The sequence below is a fragment of the Coturnix japonica genome, chromosome 2 (assembly GCF_054131305.1).
Source record: "Coturnix japonica strain WE chromosome 2, WE-NBRP24, whole genome shotgun sequence".
NCBI classification, from domain to species: Eukaryota; Metazoa; Chordata; class Aves; order Galliformes; family Phasianidae; genus Coturnix; species Coturnix japonica.
Genome location: NC_140664.1, coordinates 22,620,881 through 22,637,166, shown reverse-complemented (window position 1 = coordinate 22,637,166; position 16,286 = coordinate 22,620,881). Strand labels below are relative to the sequence as shown.

The following is a 16,286-nucleotide window of genomic DNA, read 5'->3' as shown; positions in this document are numbered from 1 at the left end:
TACACTTGGCCTGGGCCTGGTCAAAAAAGTAAAACAGATGTAACAGAATGCAACAAACTGTCAATGGCTTTTGTAGATCAATCCAAAATGACTTTCACGTGCATTCCAAGCATATTTTTCATGCTTGTTACTATGAGGAGAAGGTCACAACAGACAACTGTAGAACTGCAAAAAGAAACAGAACTTCCAGACTAATTATATTTACAAAATACCAGTGGCATATTTTATCAACAGTCTATTTATTATTATGGAGAGCAGTCAACAGTTTTGCTGAGAAACAGAAAAATTTCTAAATAAAACCTCATATTAAATGTACCAGATAATGTGCTAGTTAAATATATACATCCATTAGAGACATGGCAGGATACAACCTTTACTTCCCAGGATACTTTTGCTCATATTCCTTTACCACAGATAACTTGGTACCCTACAACCAGAGCAGTTCATGAATCCAAAATGCGATACAGCCTTGGTTTATTTGTTCTAGTGATGAAACAGTTGCCTCAGGGATTAAATTGATTAATTGTACAGAACAGGTCTAGAACGTGCCATAGGACATGTCCTCAGTCAGAGCTTCCCACACATCCAGACATACTATTGCAAGCAAATCTATGGCAATTTGGAATATTTTGCCTTAAGAGATGAGCCATACAACTTGTTGCACACCTTTCAAGATGTTTACTTCCGTACATTTGTTTTAATCATCAAGTTCTACAGTTCTCAAAGCCTTTAAGTTCTAGTCCTACCACTTCTCACTAGTCTGGATGATGACCCTTTCTACAACTTCTCTTTTTTTTTTGCATCTAGCTTCTTCCCAGACTCAACAAATGGTAACCAAAGCCCTTCTGGCTGTTCTTCCTCCCAGCCATGTCATCTTTAGACCATAGCAGAGATGAACCATTGTGGCAAAGTCACAAAGCCCTCAGAAGACTGAAAGATGTTATCATCCATTCATCTTCCTGAGACTGTGGGTGATTTGGTAGCCCAGAGTGGCTCATCTCCAACTCTGGGTACAACTGCAGGCAGCTGCCCACGTGTGTCAGCCATGGCTGTGAGTACAAGGCAATAGCTGCCACTTGGGTCTCTGCAGGAGATTAAATACGTTGTACCATCTGTAACTGGAAAATCTGACATTATCTTCATAATTAAGTGCTTTTTTTTTTCTTTCTGGAATTTTTGTTCATCCTTCCTCTTAAGTACATGCAATCCCATTTTCACAAGCTCTTCTACTGGTAGGTATTTTCAAGCATTCATGCCTTAGGAAGCTGGTTTCAGCAAACTCCCTAACAGTGAAGCGACCTGGAGAAGGCTCTGCAACACTCCTATTTCTTCTAAAGTAGCAAAACTCATCATTATTTTGCTGCTATCTCATAATGCTTACTTAGAATTCTCTTGCAAATGATTATCTTGATTTTTTTCCAAAAACACACAGAAGTTAACTAGCATGGAGGCTTGGATCTATAAGCTCTCATCCTAACTATCTACAAGACTGATGCCACCAGCAGACCCCAAGTGGTCCATCTCTTCCAAGTGGTCCATTTTCCAGAGATCATTTAGGCCTGTCATGTCCTGATCTTCCAGGCTTTCTCCAATGTGATTCTGTCCATCTTCCGAAGCAATTCAGTGCTGCATTATGAAATGCTCTTCAATGTGCATAAGACTCTGTCACAGAGTCTACCCCTGGCTGAGAATTTTGACCTTACACCATCAGAATTCTCATATCCTGACACATCCCAGAATAATACGCTGACCTCTTTTGAGATATTCAGGCACATTTCTCTCTGAAAAGTAAAAAAATAAAAATAAAATGCCATTAAAGATGCTCATGTTATTTACTTTGTGTTATTAATTCTTTGACACAGAACTTACTGCATCTGCATTCTCCAAGCAAGTACTACTTTATGAGTGCTGGGAAACCCTTGAAGAAAACCAGGCTATGAAAAGACCCCAGGAAGCTGACATACCTACTCCTTTAATCACAGAATCATAGAATCACCAAGGTTGGAAAAGACCTAAAAGATCATCCAGTCCAACCATTCACCTATTACCAACAGCTCCCACTAAACCATGTCCCTCAATACAACATCCAACCATTCCTTGAACCTTCCCCCCTCAGCCCTCAGCCCCCCCCCCAGGGTTGGTGACTCCACCACCTTCCTGGGCAGTCCATTCCAGTGCCTGACCACCCTTTCTGAGAAGAAATATTTACATTACATAACATTAGTCCAGCCTGAATCCCCCCTGCCGTAGTTTGAAACCACTCCCTCCAGTCCTTTAAGCTTCTTATCTTGTAGTTGTCCCTCTCAGTAAGTACCTAGCTTTTTCAGAAAGATCTGTCCTATTTGCAACATAGCTTCTTGATTGAGACTTCTCTTTATTTTTCCTTGGCCGTGCCAAAGAAGACTTGTCTTACAGCTACATTTCTCAGTTGCTCTTGCTTAACAATAGTAAAAGCAAATAACCTGAAGCCTTCCTAATCTCTCCAAAACTTTCTTCAGCACTTGGTACCTCAGGCTGAGTACAAATTTGCTACAGACTTGTTTGCTTGTTTCTGAAAATGCAGTACCTTACTGGGCCTTGCAGTTCATGCATTTTTCAGTCAGTTGATGTTACAGGGAACAAGTCTGTTATCGATGAGACATCTGCCCTGAGTAAGCTCTGCACTGAGATACTGCATTATTTATCAGGGCAGAGCTGATCATACTCCTGCAGTGACATTTGAAGCTTTACAGCTCTATTGTCTACTCAATTTATACTTTAATCTCATATTGCAGCGGGTGGAGGCACAGAAATCTTACCAACATGTTGTTTCCTGTGCAGAGTTACAACCAGCAGGTTGCCTTCTTCAGTTACTCACTGATCTTGCTGCTTTTGCCACAGCAGATAAAGCCCTCTTGTTCCAGGTCATGAGTCTCACGTTCCCCTGAGATACCAGTTCTATGCTCTGATGCTTCCATCCTATGGGCCCACAGGATTTTCAGGAATATTGCAGTGTCAAGCTGGTACTATACGTACCTAATTGATCAACAAGAAGATTTGGGTAAGAAAAATCAACGTTGAAAACAACCTTGTGGTTAACAAAGTGATATTCCACATACTGATAATGACTTACTGAACACTTGGGGAAATGGTCTTTTAATTTCAGCTGACTTTAAAAAACTATTTACTGAGCAAATGCACAATTTTATTGAGTGTTAATGAAATACGGGAACTTTATGCTGGTTATCGTGATTTAAAACGTAGAGAACTGTAGTACACCTAGCACACAGTCACTGCCTGATTCTACTAACAGAAATGGGCAGAACAGGAGATGGAAATCCCTTTGAAGTGTGATGGGTTTATAAAATACTGTTGTTCCAGTCTACCAATTTTGTATTAAAAACTGAAGGTCCAGCATAACAATTCCCATTTCAAATGTAAAAGCGTGCTGGGAAAACAGTCACTCTGTAGGCACGGACGCAGTTGTGGCTGTTTTTCTCTTCTACTCAAAGTCATATCCAAGGGCAAAAATTACTAATACTGCCAGTCTAGCTGAAGTTGTGAGTTATATCCTAGGCAGCCAGTTCTGCTGATGGGCAGAAATGACAGAGTAGGCTGTGACCAAAGGCTGCGCGATGCCTAAAGCTGAGTATGCCCTTCATGTGTCAACTTCAAAGTCAATGTCATCTGACCCCACTGTCAAATGGCTTAGAGACATCTGGAAAACTTCCTTTCTGCTACAGGCAGTTTTCTCAAAGCATGAGGTTTCTGTTGTATATTTTCTGTAATTTGATGCAAACAAGGACACAGTTCTAATAAAACAAGGTGTATTATTCAAGTAGGGTGTTATCTGGTAAACAAGCAAGTACTTCATGTACCTTCTTGAACTCAAGACACTGTTTTGTAAGGGTAGCTTCTGTTCAAAATCTTTTGAGGCATAATAATAATAACAATGACAAGCTAAAAGCAGCTTCACATTCTTAATTCTGGTCTAAAGATGTGTGATAGGCACTGTTAGGTAAACACGAAGAACACTGTGTTTCATTGGATGTGTTTTGTACTTGCTAGAATGAGATTTTATATCAAGATTCTCCGTTTCCTCAAAGCACAGGAAATTAAACTGGCATGTAAGAAAGCACATTTCATTGTGAGGCTGGTCAGCACCCACAGAAGTTGCTCAGAAAGGCCGTCAAGTCTCTGTCATTGGAGATCTTCAATCTGCCTGCGCTGTTAATGTTTTGAGACATCAGCTGGATGTGATGCCATTGGGACATTAGCCAAACGGTGCCAAGTTTGTAATATAGTTAGCTTTCTATTCTGCTAATACCCACATGTGCATTTGCATAGAATCATAGAATGGTTTGGGTTGGAAGAGACCTTAAAGCCTTGAAGTTCCAAGTCCCTGCTGCTTGCAGGGCTGCTACCCACCTGCTCAGGCTGCCCAGGGCCCTATCAAACCTTGTCCCAAATGCCTCCAGGGATGGGGCATCTGCAGCTACTTTGAGTAGGCACCCATGCCAGTGCCTCAGCACCTTCTGCATAAATAATTTCTGCCTAACATCCAATCTAAGTCTCCCCTCTTAGTTTAAAGCCATTTCCCCATGTCCTGTTGCTATCTTGATATGCAAAGGGTTGGATTACTTCCTGCTTATAAGTACTAGAAGGCTGCAATGAGGTCTCCCCGCAGCCTTCCCATCTCCAGGTTGAAGTAGCCCAAGTGAAACCCGACTGTGCAGCAGAAAGAAATACAGGACGGGACAAGGGGCTGCATGATCACTGTGCCTGCTTGCTGGCATTGCAGCACTGGGTCAATTGAGCAAGAGCACAGAATCACAGAATGACCCGGGTTGGAAGGGACCTCAAGGATCATGTAGTTCCAACCCCCCTGCCTGGCAGGGCCACCAAACATACACATTTACTAGATCAGGTTGCCCAGGGCCCCGTCCAACCTGGTCTTGAACACCTCCAAGGACGGGGCATCCACAACCTCCCTGGGCAGCCTGTTCCAGGGCCTAACCACTCTCCTAGTAAAGAACTTCCCCCTAACATCCAACCTAAATCTTCCCTCTTTTAACTTAAAACCATTTCCCCTAGTCCTGCTATTGTCAGCCCTTTCGAAGAGTTTACTCCCCTCCTGGGAGTAAGCTCCCTTCAGGTATTGAAAGGCAAAGCACTTCCTTCTCTAAACACAACCTGCTGTGGCTCTTGACTCAAAAACCCAGCACGAAGACAGGAAACAAACATCTCTTTCTCAAGTTTTCCCTCAGAACCACAGCAGCAGCTCCCACCACATAACAAAAGGCCTAACGGGTTGAAGCGCCAGGCCCAGGGCAGCAGGATCCCACCTCATCCCACTCCTCAGCGCTTCCCCCCTTCGCCCGTGGGGCGTTAAGCGCGTTCTTCTTTCCTCCATCACCGGGCGAACAGTTCCGCCCACTCTTTCGTCGGCAGCGCATCTCCCTGCTGGGCGGGCAGGAGGAAGCTCGCTCTCATCCCGCTCCTCCCTCCCGGTGCCGGCGGCGGCTCCTCCTTCCTCGTGTGACCCGCAGCCGCCTGCGAGCGGGGAGGAGGCGCGGCGCGGCCCCAGTGTGGCGACGGCGGGAGGAGGAGCGGGAGCAGCGGAGCGTCGTCCCCCCGCAGCCCCTCCAACGGGCCCCGCCGGCGCCCCGAGCCCGCCGGAGCCCCCCATGCCCGTGTGGTGCTGCCGCTGCTCCTTGGCCGGTCCCGTCAGGTGAGGGGCGGCGCGGCGCCGGAGCCGCGGCCTCCGCGGGAGACGTGCGGAGAGAGGGGCGGGATGCGAGGGGCGCCCCGGCCGCGCGGTCACCTTGGGCAGCGCCGAGCCGGGCTCGGAGCGCGATGCCCCGCGGGGTCGTGGGCCGTTCCGCCTCCGCCGGGAAATAAGAGCAGCCCGGCGGCGGGATGTGCGCTTGGAACCGGGTGTTACTCGTTTCTGCGTGACGGGATCCGCGCCGCTGCCGTCAGCCTGCCGATATGCACGGAGCTGTGCTTCGGGAACTGCTCCGTGAGAACGGCTCCTCCGTTAGGAACTCGAGGGGGATAACGGCAGCTGTTGAGAACGGTTTATTCTTTGCTAAGGGAAGAGAATGTTTACGCGTGGTATGTGTGTTCCTGCTTCTTCTTCTTCCTCGTTTTCCATTAGAAATGTTGACTAACTGAGAATAACTACAAAGCAAGAGGGAAGCGACAGCGCCGGGTCTGGCAGCCTCGCGTCGCTGCGGTTTCCCGGCTGGGGGCTGAGCGCAGGCCCTGGGGATGGGATGGGATGGATCACAGAATCACACAGAACTGTAGGGGTTGGAAGGGACCCCTAGAGATCATCGAGTCCAACCCCCCTGCCAAAGCAGGCTCCCTACACCATGTCACACAGGTAGGCGTCCAGGTGGGTCTTGAATATCTCCAGAGAAGGAGACTCCACCACCTCCCTGGGCAGCCTGTTCCAGTGCTCTGTCACCCTGACTGTAAAGAAGTTCTTCCGCACATTCGTGCGGAACTTCCTATGCTGTGCTTTCATCCCATTACCCCTAGTCCTGTCCCCACACACTACTGAAAAGAGATCAGACTCACCACTATGGCTCCCACACCTCAGGTATTTATAAACCCGGATCAAGTCCCCTCTCAACCTTCTTTTTTTAAGGCTAAACAGACCCAGTTCCCTAAGTCTCTCCTCATAGGGGAGATGGGTCTGTTTAGCCTGGATGGATGCCGGTTCCCACCATGCAAAGCTGGATGCTACTGGGCGGCTTAGGGGCGGCCACCACCACTGTCCTAATTCAGGACCTTACCAAGCTTTGCTGTGTCGTTCCTAGGAGGCAAGGACATGTGTCTGATGTGCTGTTGCTTCGTGCGTGTGATAGCTGAGGAACTGAATGTGATGCTTAGGCAACTCTGCACAGTTCAGTTCTGCACAAGAGAGATTTTCAGGTGTTTCTTTTGTTTCAGCTTTCTATCCTGTGAGGAGGTTGTATCCAGCCCCCCCCCCGCCCCCCGCTCTCTGCCAGTCCACCTGCAAAGCACAGAGTGCTGCTCCAGAGTGAGCTTGGAGTGCAGGCTGGCAGGTAATGGAGCCTACCTGCCCCTGCCTAAAAGAGCAGTGTGATGGTTAAACATCCTCTCTATTCACTTCAGTGTGCAGTTTGTGCTTTAACACACATCTGTTATCATGACAAGCCAATGCACAGCTGTAACTAAGTCAAATCATAAATTTCCAACTTTTTTTTTCCCCTGTAGTGCAGGAAGTGCAGATGCAAAGTAGTCACTTCCAGAAGCAAATACAATTTCAGAAGAGCTTCCCCCTTTTTAGTCAATAAATGACTGTCATGGGGCTGTGTGGCGGTGCTGTCCCTGCTGTGCAGCTCAGCCTGCAGCCTTCTGTCAGGCTTTGGGAACGTGCAGCAGATCCCACAGTGCCAAGGGAGCACTTAAGGATTTTCTTAACATGGTTAAAACCCCCATGGTCTGCATCTGGGGTTTCTAGGAATCACAGCTCTCTCAGTGTTTTGCATCACTGCTGACTTTTAGATTTACATCTACCTGATCAAGGCTGTGTAGGTGTAAAGTCTTGTGTGCGGTTCAGCAGGTAGGAAAACATGTGAGCCGCTCTTGTGTATCTTACCTGCTTGGTTGGTGTCTGTGTTGTTTGTGGGCTAGGCAGGGTTTGTCTTTTCTTCTGATGGGGATAATGAAAAATGAGCTTTTCCGTGTGGCGGATCAAAACAGTGTTCATTGGTTGTACTTTGGCTTTGTATAAACTGAACTGGAAATCTGTGTCTCCATGGAGCCATCTGTCTGTTTTTATTGTCTTGCTGTGGACTTTCTAGGAGAAAATGGACTTGGATTTGCTGTTAGAAAACAACTCTTCTGGAGAGTAGAATTCTGTAGGTTGGATGAAGCATATCTATTTTAGTCTGTTTTTTTGTTAATTCTACAGCTCGTCAAATAAAGCATCCAAAGCAACTTTATTTTGAGAAGGTTGTTTTGACTCCAGTACAACTGTTTCATTTTCAGTTTTCTTCCATCTGTCCTCAATTAGAAACTACAACAGCTCTGAAACTGAAGGACAGCTTCTGAATTCCTTTGGCCAGTATTTTGGTGACAGCCTTGGGAAGAAGATAAAAAAGATGCCTTTATTAGAAGAAACCGTTCTGCCTGGGGACTCTCTCCTTAGCCTTCCTGTGGTAATAATAGGTGAGTTTTTTGACTCTTAAAATTCTTCACTGCTGCCATTCCCTTTATAGACTTGCTATAAGAAGTCATTTATCACTAAATGAATAATGCTTAACAGCCTTACGGTGAAGATGCTTGCTAGAAAAATAGTTATTGTGATTAACATCAGTGCCATCAAATCATATTGAAGTTCTTGTAGCCAGAGTACATTTGAATTCAGATGATGATTTGGCAAATGGAGCTGCATTACTTGGCAGCAGATAGATGAGTCTTAGCAGCGCTGCTTGGATTCAAGCATTGATCATGAAGGGCTCAGTTAACGTGGTACAATGTCTTCGTTGGGTTGCGTGGAGGTTGTTGATGCTGTGGTGCTAAAAATTTGTGGAGTCATACAGGAGAGTGAAAAGCATAATGTGAAGTGTGTGCTGTGTATTGATTAGATGCTAACCTGGTTTATTAATTGCATTTCTCTGTAGCATCTGTCATTAACATCTGAATATTGTCATGTCTCTTACCAGATGAATCCATGCCAGTTCAGCCAGCTGAGAGCAATCTTTTGTAGCCCTAATGAAATAGTTAAAGGGTTGTAGTTGTAAAATCTTGCTGAATGACAGGATGGCAGAGGGAATAGTCTCCCTGGGTACACAGCAAGGGTGGTTTGTATTGGGCTAAGGCTCTCGAGCAGCAGCTGTCTGCTAGCTCCTTATGCCACAAGTTGATGAAGGGATAAAGAGAAGGTCTGAAATAAAAGCGGCTTTCAAAAACCTCCGAAGTCCAAAGCTGTTGGGACTACAGCAAATCAGCACCTTTCATTTTACCTGCAGACAGGCAGAGAGATTCCAGAGAATGATATTTCAACATACATTCATTCAAAATCTCCATGACTTGGAAAGATCAGTGTTGGTACAGTGCACATTCTCAAAGGTTTCTTCATAATGGCTTAAAATAGTGCTCATGGAGTATATTTTATGTGAATGTGACAGACGTGAATCACTTGCTAAGTTCTGCATCGCAGTTGAAGAGCAACAGCTTCCTGGCATTTCATCAACCTTAGTTTAAGTTTACCATATGGCTAATGACTCAGTTTTCACTGTTTAGCTTTGCAAATATGTGTTATGCAAATACCTGTGCTCAATACTTACTTTGTCTAGAATGCCTTCCTCTTTGCTGATACCAAACACAGCTGCTTTGACTATTTGTACTTGGGAGGGAGAAAAGTTACCCACAGGTTATTTCACAGATACATCTGAGAAATGTCTCAAGTTTATCTCTCTCAGAATCACAGAATCCCAGAATGACCCGGGTTGGAAGGGACCTCAAGGATCATGTAGTTCCAACCCCCCTGCCTGGCAGGGCCACCAAAAATACAAATTTACTAGATGGACCCCGTCCAACCTGGTCTTGAACACCTCCAAGGAGCTGCACATTCTCTCATTCATTGGCTGTCTGGAGAAGCCTTATGAGAGATCTAAATTGATCTTTAATATTGTAGAAGAACACCACTGTTTTTTCCCTCATGCATGTGTGTGCACAAACAGAATCTCTGCTGGCCTAATCCTGTGTGCTGTTCCTTTGTAAGTGGAGTTTAACATTCTTTAAGCTTATCCATCAGAGTGTTTGTGTGAGAACAGTGAATTTAGAATCATAGAATCACCAAGGTTGGACAAGAACCCAACCATCCACCCATCACTCATCATTCTCACTAAACCATGTCCCTCAACACAACATCCAGATGTTCCTTGAACACCTCCAGGGTCGGTGACTCCACCACCTCCCTGGGCAGCACATTCCACTGCCTGACCACTCTTTTGGGAAGGTAGTGTCTCCTAACATCCAGCCTGAACCTGCCCTGGTGCAGCTTGAAGCCATTCCCTCTAGTCCTATCACCATTTAATTTGACATGCTGAACTATGAAATCCCTTTATGTTCGCTTTGTTTCATAGTGCTAATTGACATACACATTTTTTTTCCTCACCTGGTAAAAACTGAGCTTGGCTTATCTGGAAGAAGTTCTAAGGCAGGTGTTATTTTACTGTGATAATTATAAGCTGCTTTGAATCAGGATGGTAGTGGGTTATGCCACTTTATTGTAACTTTATTGCTGCTTATTTGATTACTTAATAAATTCTGTATAAATTCTAAAACAGTTTCCTCTTTCTTTAATAGGAAATGGACCTTCAGGAATTTGTCTTTCATACCTACTGTCTGGATACAGGCCCTATTTGTCTCCTGAAGCTGTACATCCAAACCCCATTCTCCACACAAAGTTAGAGGAAGCACGGCATCTTTCCATTGTTGATCAGGTAAGCTTGTTTTGCTGTCTTGTCCAGCTCTTTTCCTACCACAAGCTGTGTTATGGACTGGTAGTCTTTAACGAGCCTATTAAAATGCTTTTGTAACTCTCATAAGCAGCGTGTAGATGAAAAAAGGGCTTAATGTTCTTACCCTGCAAAGAATGAGACCGCAGTGCAGCTCAAGTAGCTGTGTGGCCTCAGCCAACTATCTGTACCACTTGGCCTGTGCTGTTCTTACCTGCAAACTGAAGGGCAGTAGAACAGAATCATAGAATTACTCAGTACATCCCTTCTTCAGTGGCTCATTAACAAATTATATACAGGGCACTTCCAGATAAAAATGGTACATTCTGAGAGCTGCTTGTCTCATAGCAGGTAGGAGAAAAATGTGTAGAAGCAGCCTGCTTAGCTAATTGCATTTCTAGTGCAGTAATAGCGTTCTTCTGTTGATTTAAATGATCTAAGGCTCATGATCCAAGGCTGCTGTGTTTGTCATGGTAGTTTGTTTTGTGGATCTAGAGAACTTTTTGTTTGTGGCATTTTTGGGTTTTACAATTTGCCTTTTGTAATGATTTTATTGCTTGCCAAAAGCGTCTGAAGCACCACTTTGTCAGCGAGGAGCTGATGCAGGCCTTCCAGCTCTCATGTCCTAGTTTGGGTGCAGATGTGTGGTGCTTTAAGTTTGGGCACCACATGCTGATAACGTACTTCAGATATGTGTTCAAGTTCCATTCATGGAAATACTATCAATTCCCTGATAAAGCAGTCCACTATCAGCACATATAAACGTTAGCAAGTTACTCTGTTCTTTGGATATTTGTCCCAGCTTTTAAAATACCACCTAGCCCTGCTGTTACTACATTAGTAGTATGTAATTTTCAAATGAGGCAAACTTACTGTATTCAGAGTTACAGGAGTAAATCACAGCACTTATTTCTAAACCAGGATCTGGAGTACCTGTCTGAAGGCCTTGAAGGACGCTCTTCAAACCCAGTTGCAGTGCTCTTTGATACGCTGCTTCATCCTGATGCTGACTTTGGGTATGACTACCCATCCGTTCTGCACTGGAAGCTAGAACAGCATAATTATATTCCACATGTAGTGCTTGGTAAAGGACCACCTGGTGGGGCTTGGCATGTGAGTAAACATTTCATATCATGATCATTTTGCGGTTTGGGACTTTTCTTAGTACGGTTGTTTTAAATGTCAATAGTGGCAATTGCAGTTTCCATTATCAAAGGTCAAGTGTGTTAAAAATTGGCAGAGGGAGAAGTTACTCTTTAATTGTCGGTATTGTGGTCTAACTGCTGTCTTGTTTTTCTTATTAGCTTAAATTATAACAAAGTTTATTCTCTAACTTTTCTCCCGTTGTTTTCGGGTGTGATTATACAAAATCTAAAATCTTAATATGGCCATATCCTGTTAATTTAATCATTCTTGTTTCAAATAACATTATTTCTAAGTAACCTGTTTTTATTTTCCCTTTCACTTGTCCTCTCTTCCTACTTTATTAGATCACATAGCTGCTCATTAAAATATCTAACTGTAGGCCAAAGATCAGGATGTATGAGGCTGTATTTTGATATCAGTCTAAAGGAATACAGTGAGAAGAACTTTGCTGTTTCACATAAAAGTATCTATTTGAAATGCATCTGGTTGTGCATCTCGGTTTTTTCCTCCACTGTAGGCCATGGAAGGCTCCATGCTAACCATCAGTTTGGGGGACTGGATGGAACTGCCTGGCCTCACTTTCAAGGAGTGGGCAGCCAGCAAGCGCAGGTAAAGATGCTGCCTGAAGTACTGGGAAATAAGTTGTAAGAATGCAAAACTGGAAAATATTTGGGCTTCATTCTTTACAGGAAAGCTTCTTTTGTTTATTAAATTGCCTGGCATTGGAAATGATTTATGTACTCTGGAAGAAAATTAACAACAGTTGGCCAGAATATAATAGCTTTGAGTGCATCAAAAGCATATGTACCAGCAGTGGTGTGTTTTAACATTTCTCAAATAAGAGCTGTTACTGTAAGCTGATTCAGTCATATAAAACCTACCAAAGTATACCAGAAGTTCCTCTTTCAGTGTGGGTGTCAACTTGAGCAACTTAAGTTGCTGTGGATACTAGCTTACGATTCAGGAAGTCAGTACCTCTCAGTATTTACAAAGCTGCAGCATCTGAAATGTTACAATCTATGAACTATACTTTTAAGAGGATAATTCATTACTTTCCAATGTTACTTTCCTGTAGTAAGTTCCTTGGAAAGCAAGTTAAAGAAAAACCACTGTCTTGCACAATCTCCTGGCATTTACTTTGAAGCTGCAATTAGTTCACAAAGGTCTGCGTCAACAGATGCACTTTGCTTAAGCCTGTTCTAAAACAAATGTTCCTAACTTTGTTCTAATAACTTCCCTCTTAAAGGAAGTTGCTTTGACGCATAGGGCAGAAAAGTAGAAGGATTTCTTGGGCATGTGTCTTAAAGAGCAGTGTTAGTCATTTCAGGTCATCACTTGCAGTGAAGAAACTGTACCTCTGTTGTTTAATAGCTTTCTTAGATAATAGGGAGGCAAGATTACTGTCATTAACTGAAATCCCATAAGCTGCTTATTATCTGAGGCTAATTTGTTTATAGTATTGTTGAAAATTACAGTATAAAAAGAAATGCTGAACTGTTTTACTACAGTTAAACAGGCATGTTTAAAAGTATCCACCATAATTAATGCTTACAGTCATGTGAAATAGTTTTCTTATACCAGGTGTCACCCTGACATTCATCATATCCATTAAATACCTCATTAGGATTTTCAGAGCAGTAACCTGAATTGAAAGCACATACACTGTCTTTTGAACTGTTAGGAATAAACAACAAGATCTCAAGTAAACAAGCTTCTAAGCCTGATTCAGTGGTTAACCTGCTATTTGCTACTGTTTCTTTTGGCTTATTCCTAGGGCGTGCTTCTGAAGCAGCAAACAGATTCATTCAACTTCTCAGATAGCTCAATTTTTTGTAAACAGGTCAAACATAAGGTAGTATCAGGATTCCAGTGCAAGAATGCTTTTTATTGGGCATCTGGTCATTGTAATCCTATTAAGGTGTTAATTAAGGGTCAGCGTGATACTTGTTTTTTTTCATTCAGGTTGGATTTAATTCTCTGTTACAGAGCTACTTAATTTGATGCTTACTGAACTTATCTGTACTCACAGGAGAGTCTTTCGAGTTAAGCTCTTTTCTTCATTATGCTTTGCAAGCAATATACCAAACCTACAGTTTCGACTTTGGCTCTTAGCTGTTATGATATTTATTTATTTTAGTAGTCATTGAGTGCTACTTTAGCTGGTGTTGTACTGTAGATGGTCGTGATGTTCAAGTGATTTTGTGAAAGGCTTCCATATAGACCTACTGCAACACAGCAGCTTTTGTTTTTTATTTGTTCATCACATTAGCACTTACTGTAATTGTTTACATTGCTTAAAAAGAAAAAGCTAGCTTGTCTCTTATATCAGGAATCAAGAGAACAAATAAAGCAATTTGAGTAAGTTTAAATATGTTGAACTCCACTCTGGTTACACTGGGCAGATTTAATGCTCTTAAATCTGACTGTTGTGTTGTAGATCATGGATGATGTTGAAAGTATTGATAAGGTCTTTATATTAACTGGAAACATTCAATTTTGTTTCAGAAATATAAAGAGTGACCGAGTAATGCCAGAGGAAATAGCTTGTTACTATAAACACTATGTTAAAGTCATGGGCCTCCAAAAAAACTTCAGGGACAATGTTTACATAACATCAGTATCCAGACTTTACCGAGGAGATGATGAAGATAGAAGTCAACTGAACGACAATATTCCAATGCAGCATTTGGAAATGGAAGATGGACAGAAACCGCTGATTAAGCGAAACTGGGAAGTCAGAGGTTATCAGCGAGCAGCAGATGGTTCTCATGTGCCCTTCTGCCTCTTTGCTGAGAACGTGGCTCTTGCCACAGGAACTTTTGACTCTCCTGGCCGGCTGCACGTTGAAGGTGAAGATTTTCCTTTTGTCCTTCATTCCATGTCTGACTTTGGAGCTGCTGTAAGCAAAGGAAAGCTACGTGGGAAAGCAGACCCTGTGTTAATTGTGGGTGCTGGACTTACTGCAGCCGATGCAGTACTGTGTGCCTACAATAACAACATCCCCGTAATTCATGTGTTTCGTAGAAGAGTTACTGATTCAAGCCTGATTTTCAAACAGTTACCTAAAAAGCTTTACCCTGAGTACCATAAGGTCTATCATATGATGTGCACTCAGTCACATACCGGAGACTCTAATCTGCATTCTACTTACACTAGTTTCCCTGAACACAATGTACTTTCTTTTAAGCCTGAAATGAAATGTGTTCTTCAGAGTGCCTCTGGACTGAAGAAAATTTTGAAGTTTTCTGTAGCCTTAGTTCTGATAGGTTCTCACCCAAATCTTTTCTTTTTAAAGGACCAAGGACATGGCATAGGTCATCACTTAAATCAACCCATCACGTGCAAGGGGAATCCTATTGAGATAGATCCATATACATATGAATGTACTAAAGAAGCAAACCTCTTTGCTTTAGGTCCTCTGGTTGGAGACAACTTTGTGCGGTTTCTAAAAGGAGGCGCATTGGGCATTGCACGATGCTTGGCAATAAGACAAAAGAAGAAACAAGAGTTGATGGAAAGTGGGGATGGAGGAGGTGATGGGGTGCCGTAAATAAGGCATTAGCAACTTTTCACGTGTGGAACTAGACTTAGTCTAACAAAACCCTCACTGACAGCAAAAGTTGTTAGCAGTCATATTTCTGTATACAAGTAACCTGTGCTTGTATTGTTTGATAAAGGATGCTGATACCATAATACTTCCTTTTCAAAAAGCAAAAATTTGATCTGCTATTACAACTGATCTCTACTGGAATTACTTCCAGGCAAGCAGAATATGAGACTAACTCTTACTGACCTACCTGTCATCTCTCGCTCAGCTGAGAGAGCAGACTTCCTCTGGGAAAAGCAATGCATGCCAGGGCGGGTTAATCTTTTAGTGTCAAACTTGACGAAATATTCCTATCCTGAAATTCAGTTAACTTCAAAAAGCAGAAGGCTGTTAGTAGAAAGTGATTCTTGGTCCCAAAGCAAACTTGGAGCCTTTTGAAGTGGGAATTTTATTTATTTGCCATAATAATACCTGGAATGAGCGCTTACTAAAATGGTCTTTACGAAGGATTTTCCATAAGCAGTGAAGTGTTGGTCAGCAGTTGCAAGTGACCCTATTTGGTAACTGGAATAAAAGAATAGGCATTCATGTTTAATCTTCAGTGCATGATTTGACAATCCATTCATGTTGTTTTCCTCATGCAATGCCTAGAGTTTGGTGAGTAGAGAAAGACGTGACATGAGATGTTCCCCTGCGGTGATGTGTATATTGAGAAAACTCACCAACATGAACAATAAAGTACTGATGGAAGTGCTCTTAATACAGTGTCAGTATAATGAATATTTAGTGCACTGGTAGAAAAGTCTATGTGAGAAAGCTTTTCAGCTTCTTGCCTCCTAGCTCAGGAAGACTGGAATCACTTGAGTGATGAAGGTGGGTGGTAGATGGTAATATTTCCCATTTCACTTGGCCAAATACTGGTTATTTTTCTTTTCAGCTTGTGTATTTTTAAAACGCCGTGGAAAAGGACTATATCTTACAGCCAACGTAACAAAAACAACCATACTTTGTATGAAGGCTTACAGGTCGCCGTAAAATATAAACATTTAACATGTAACTACCTCTGAAGTTTCACATTTCTCCTCCGTAACAATAAGGTCTAGAGTTCATTT

At 43.0% G+C, this 16,286-nt stretch overlaps 1 protein-coding gene and 1 long non-coding RNA gene across 3 annotated transcripts; one reads left to right on the top strand and one right to left on the bottom strand.

Annotated features, from left to right (window-relative positions):
- Nucleotides 1-203: 203 nt before the first annotated feature.
- LOC107310361 (uncharacterized) lies at nt 204-5,498 on the bottom strand. The gene is made up of 3 exons (XR_001553574.3): nt 5,325-5,498; nt 2,799-3,015; nt 204-1,781 (listed from the first exon to the last, which is right to left on the bottom strand). It is a non-coding gene; the product is annotated as an uncharacterized LOC107310361 (long non-coding RNA).
- On the top strand, nt 5,404-15,934 carry OSGIN2 (oxidative stress induced growth inhibitor family member 2). 2 transcript variants are annotated; one of them, XM_015855914.3, is made up of 6 exons: nt 5,404-5,710; nt 8,030-8,184; nt 10,330-10,466; nt 11,403-11,594; nt 12,145-12,236; nt 14,133-15,934. In XM_015855914.3, the coding sequence occupies exons 1-6, from the start codon at nt 5,667-5,669 to the stop codon at nt 15,175-15,177; spliced, it is 1,665 nt and encodes a 554-aa protein (XP_015711400.2). In that variant the 5' UTR covers nt 5,404-5,666; the 3' UTR covers nt 15,178-15,934. The 2 variants fall into 2 exon arrangements, with proteins under 2 accessions (XP_015711400.2, XP_015711401.2); XM_015855915.3 differs by lacking the exon at nt 5,404-5,710 and adding an exon at nt 5,783-6,096.
- Nucleotides 15,935-16,286: the final 352 nt, after the last annotated feature.

What these genes read in the sequence shown, in the direction of transcription:
- OSGIN2 (XM_015855914.3), top strand. Translation starts at nt 5,667, where the DNA reads ATGCCCGTGTGGTGCTGCCGCTGCTCCTTGGCCGGTCCCGTCAG. An exon ending in CCTTCCTGTGGTAATAATAG is followed by an intron (nt 8,185 to 10,329) that starts GTGAGTTTTTTG and finishes TTTCTTTAATAG; the next exon opens with GAAATGGACCTTCAGGAATT. An exon ending in TGGGCAGCCAGCAAGCGCAG is followed by an intron (nt 12,237 to 14,132) that starts GTAAAGATGCTG and finishes ATTTTGTTTCAG; the next exon opens with AAATATAAAGAGTGACCGAG.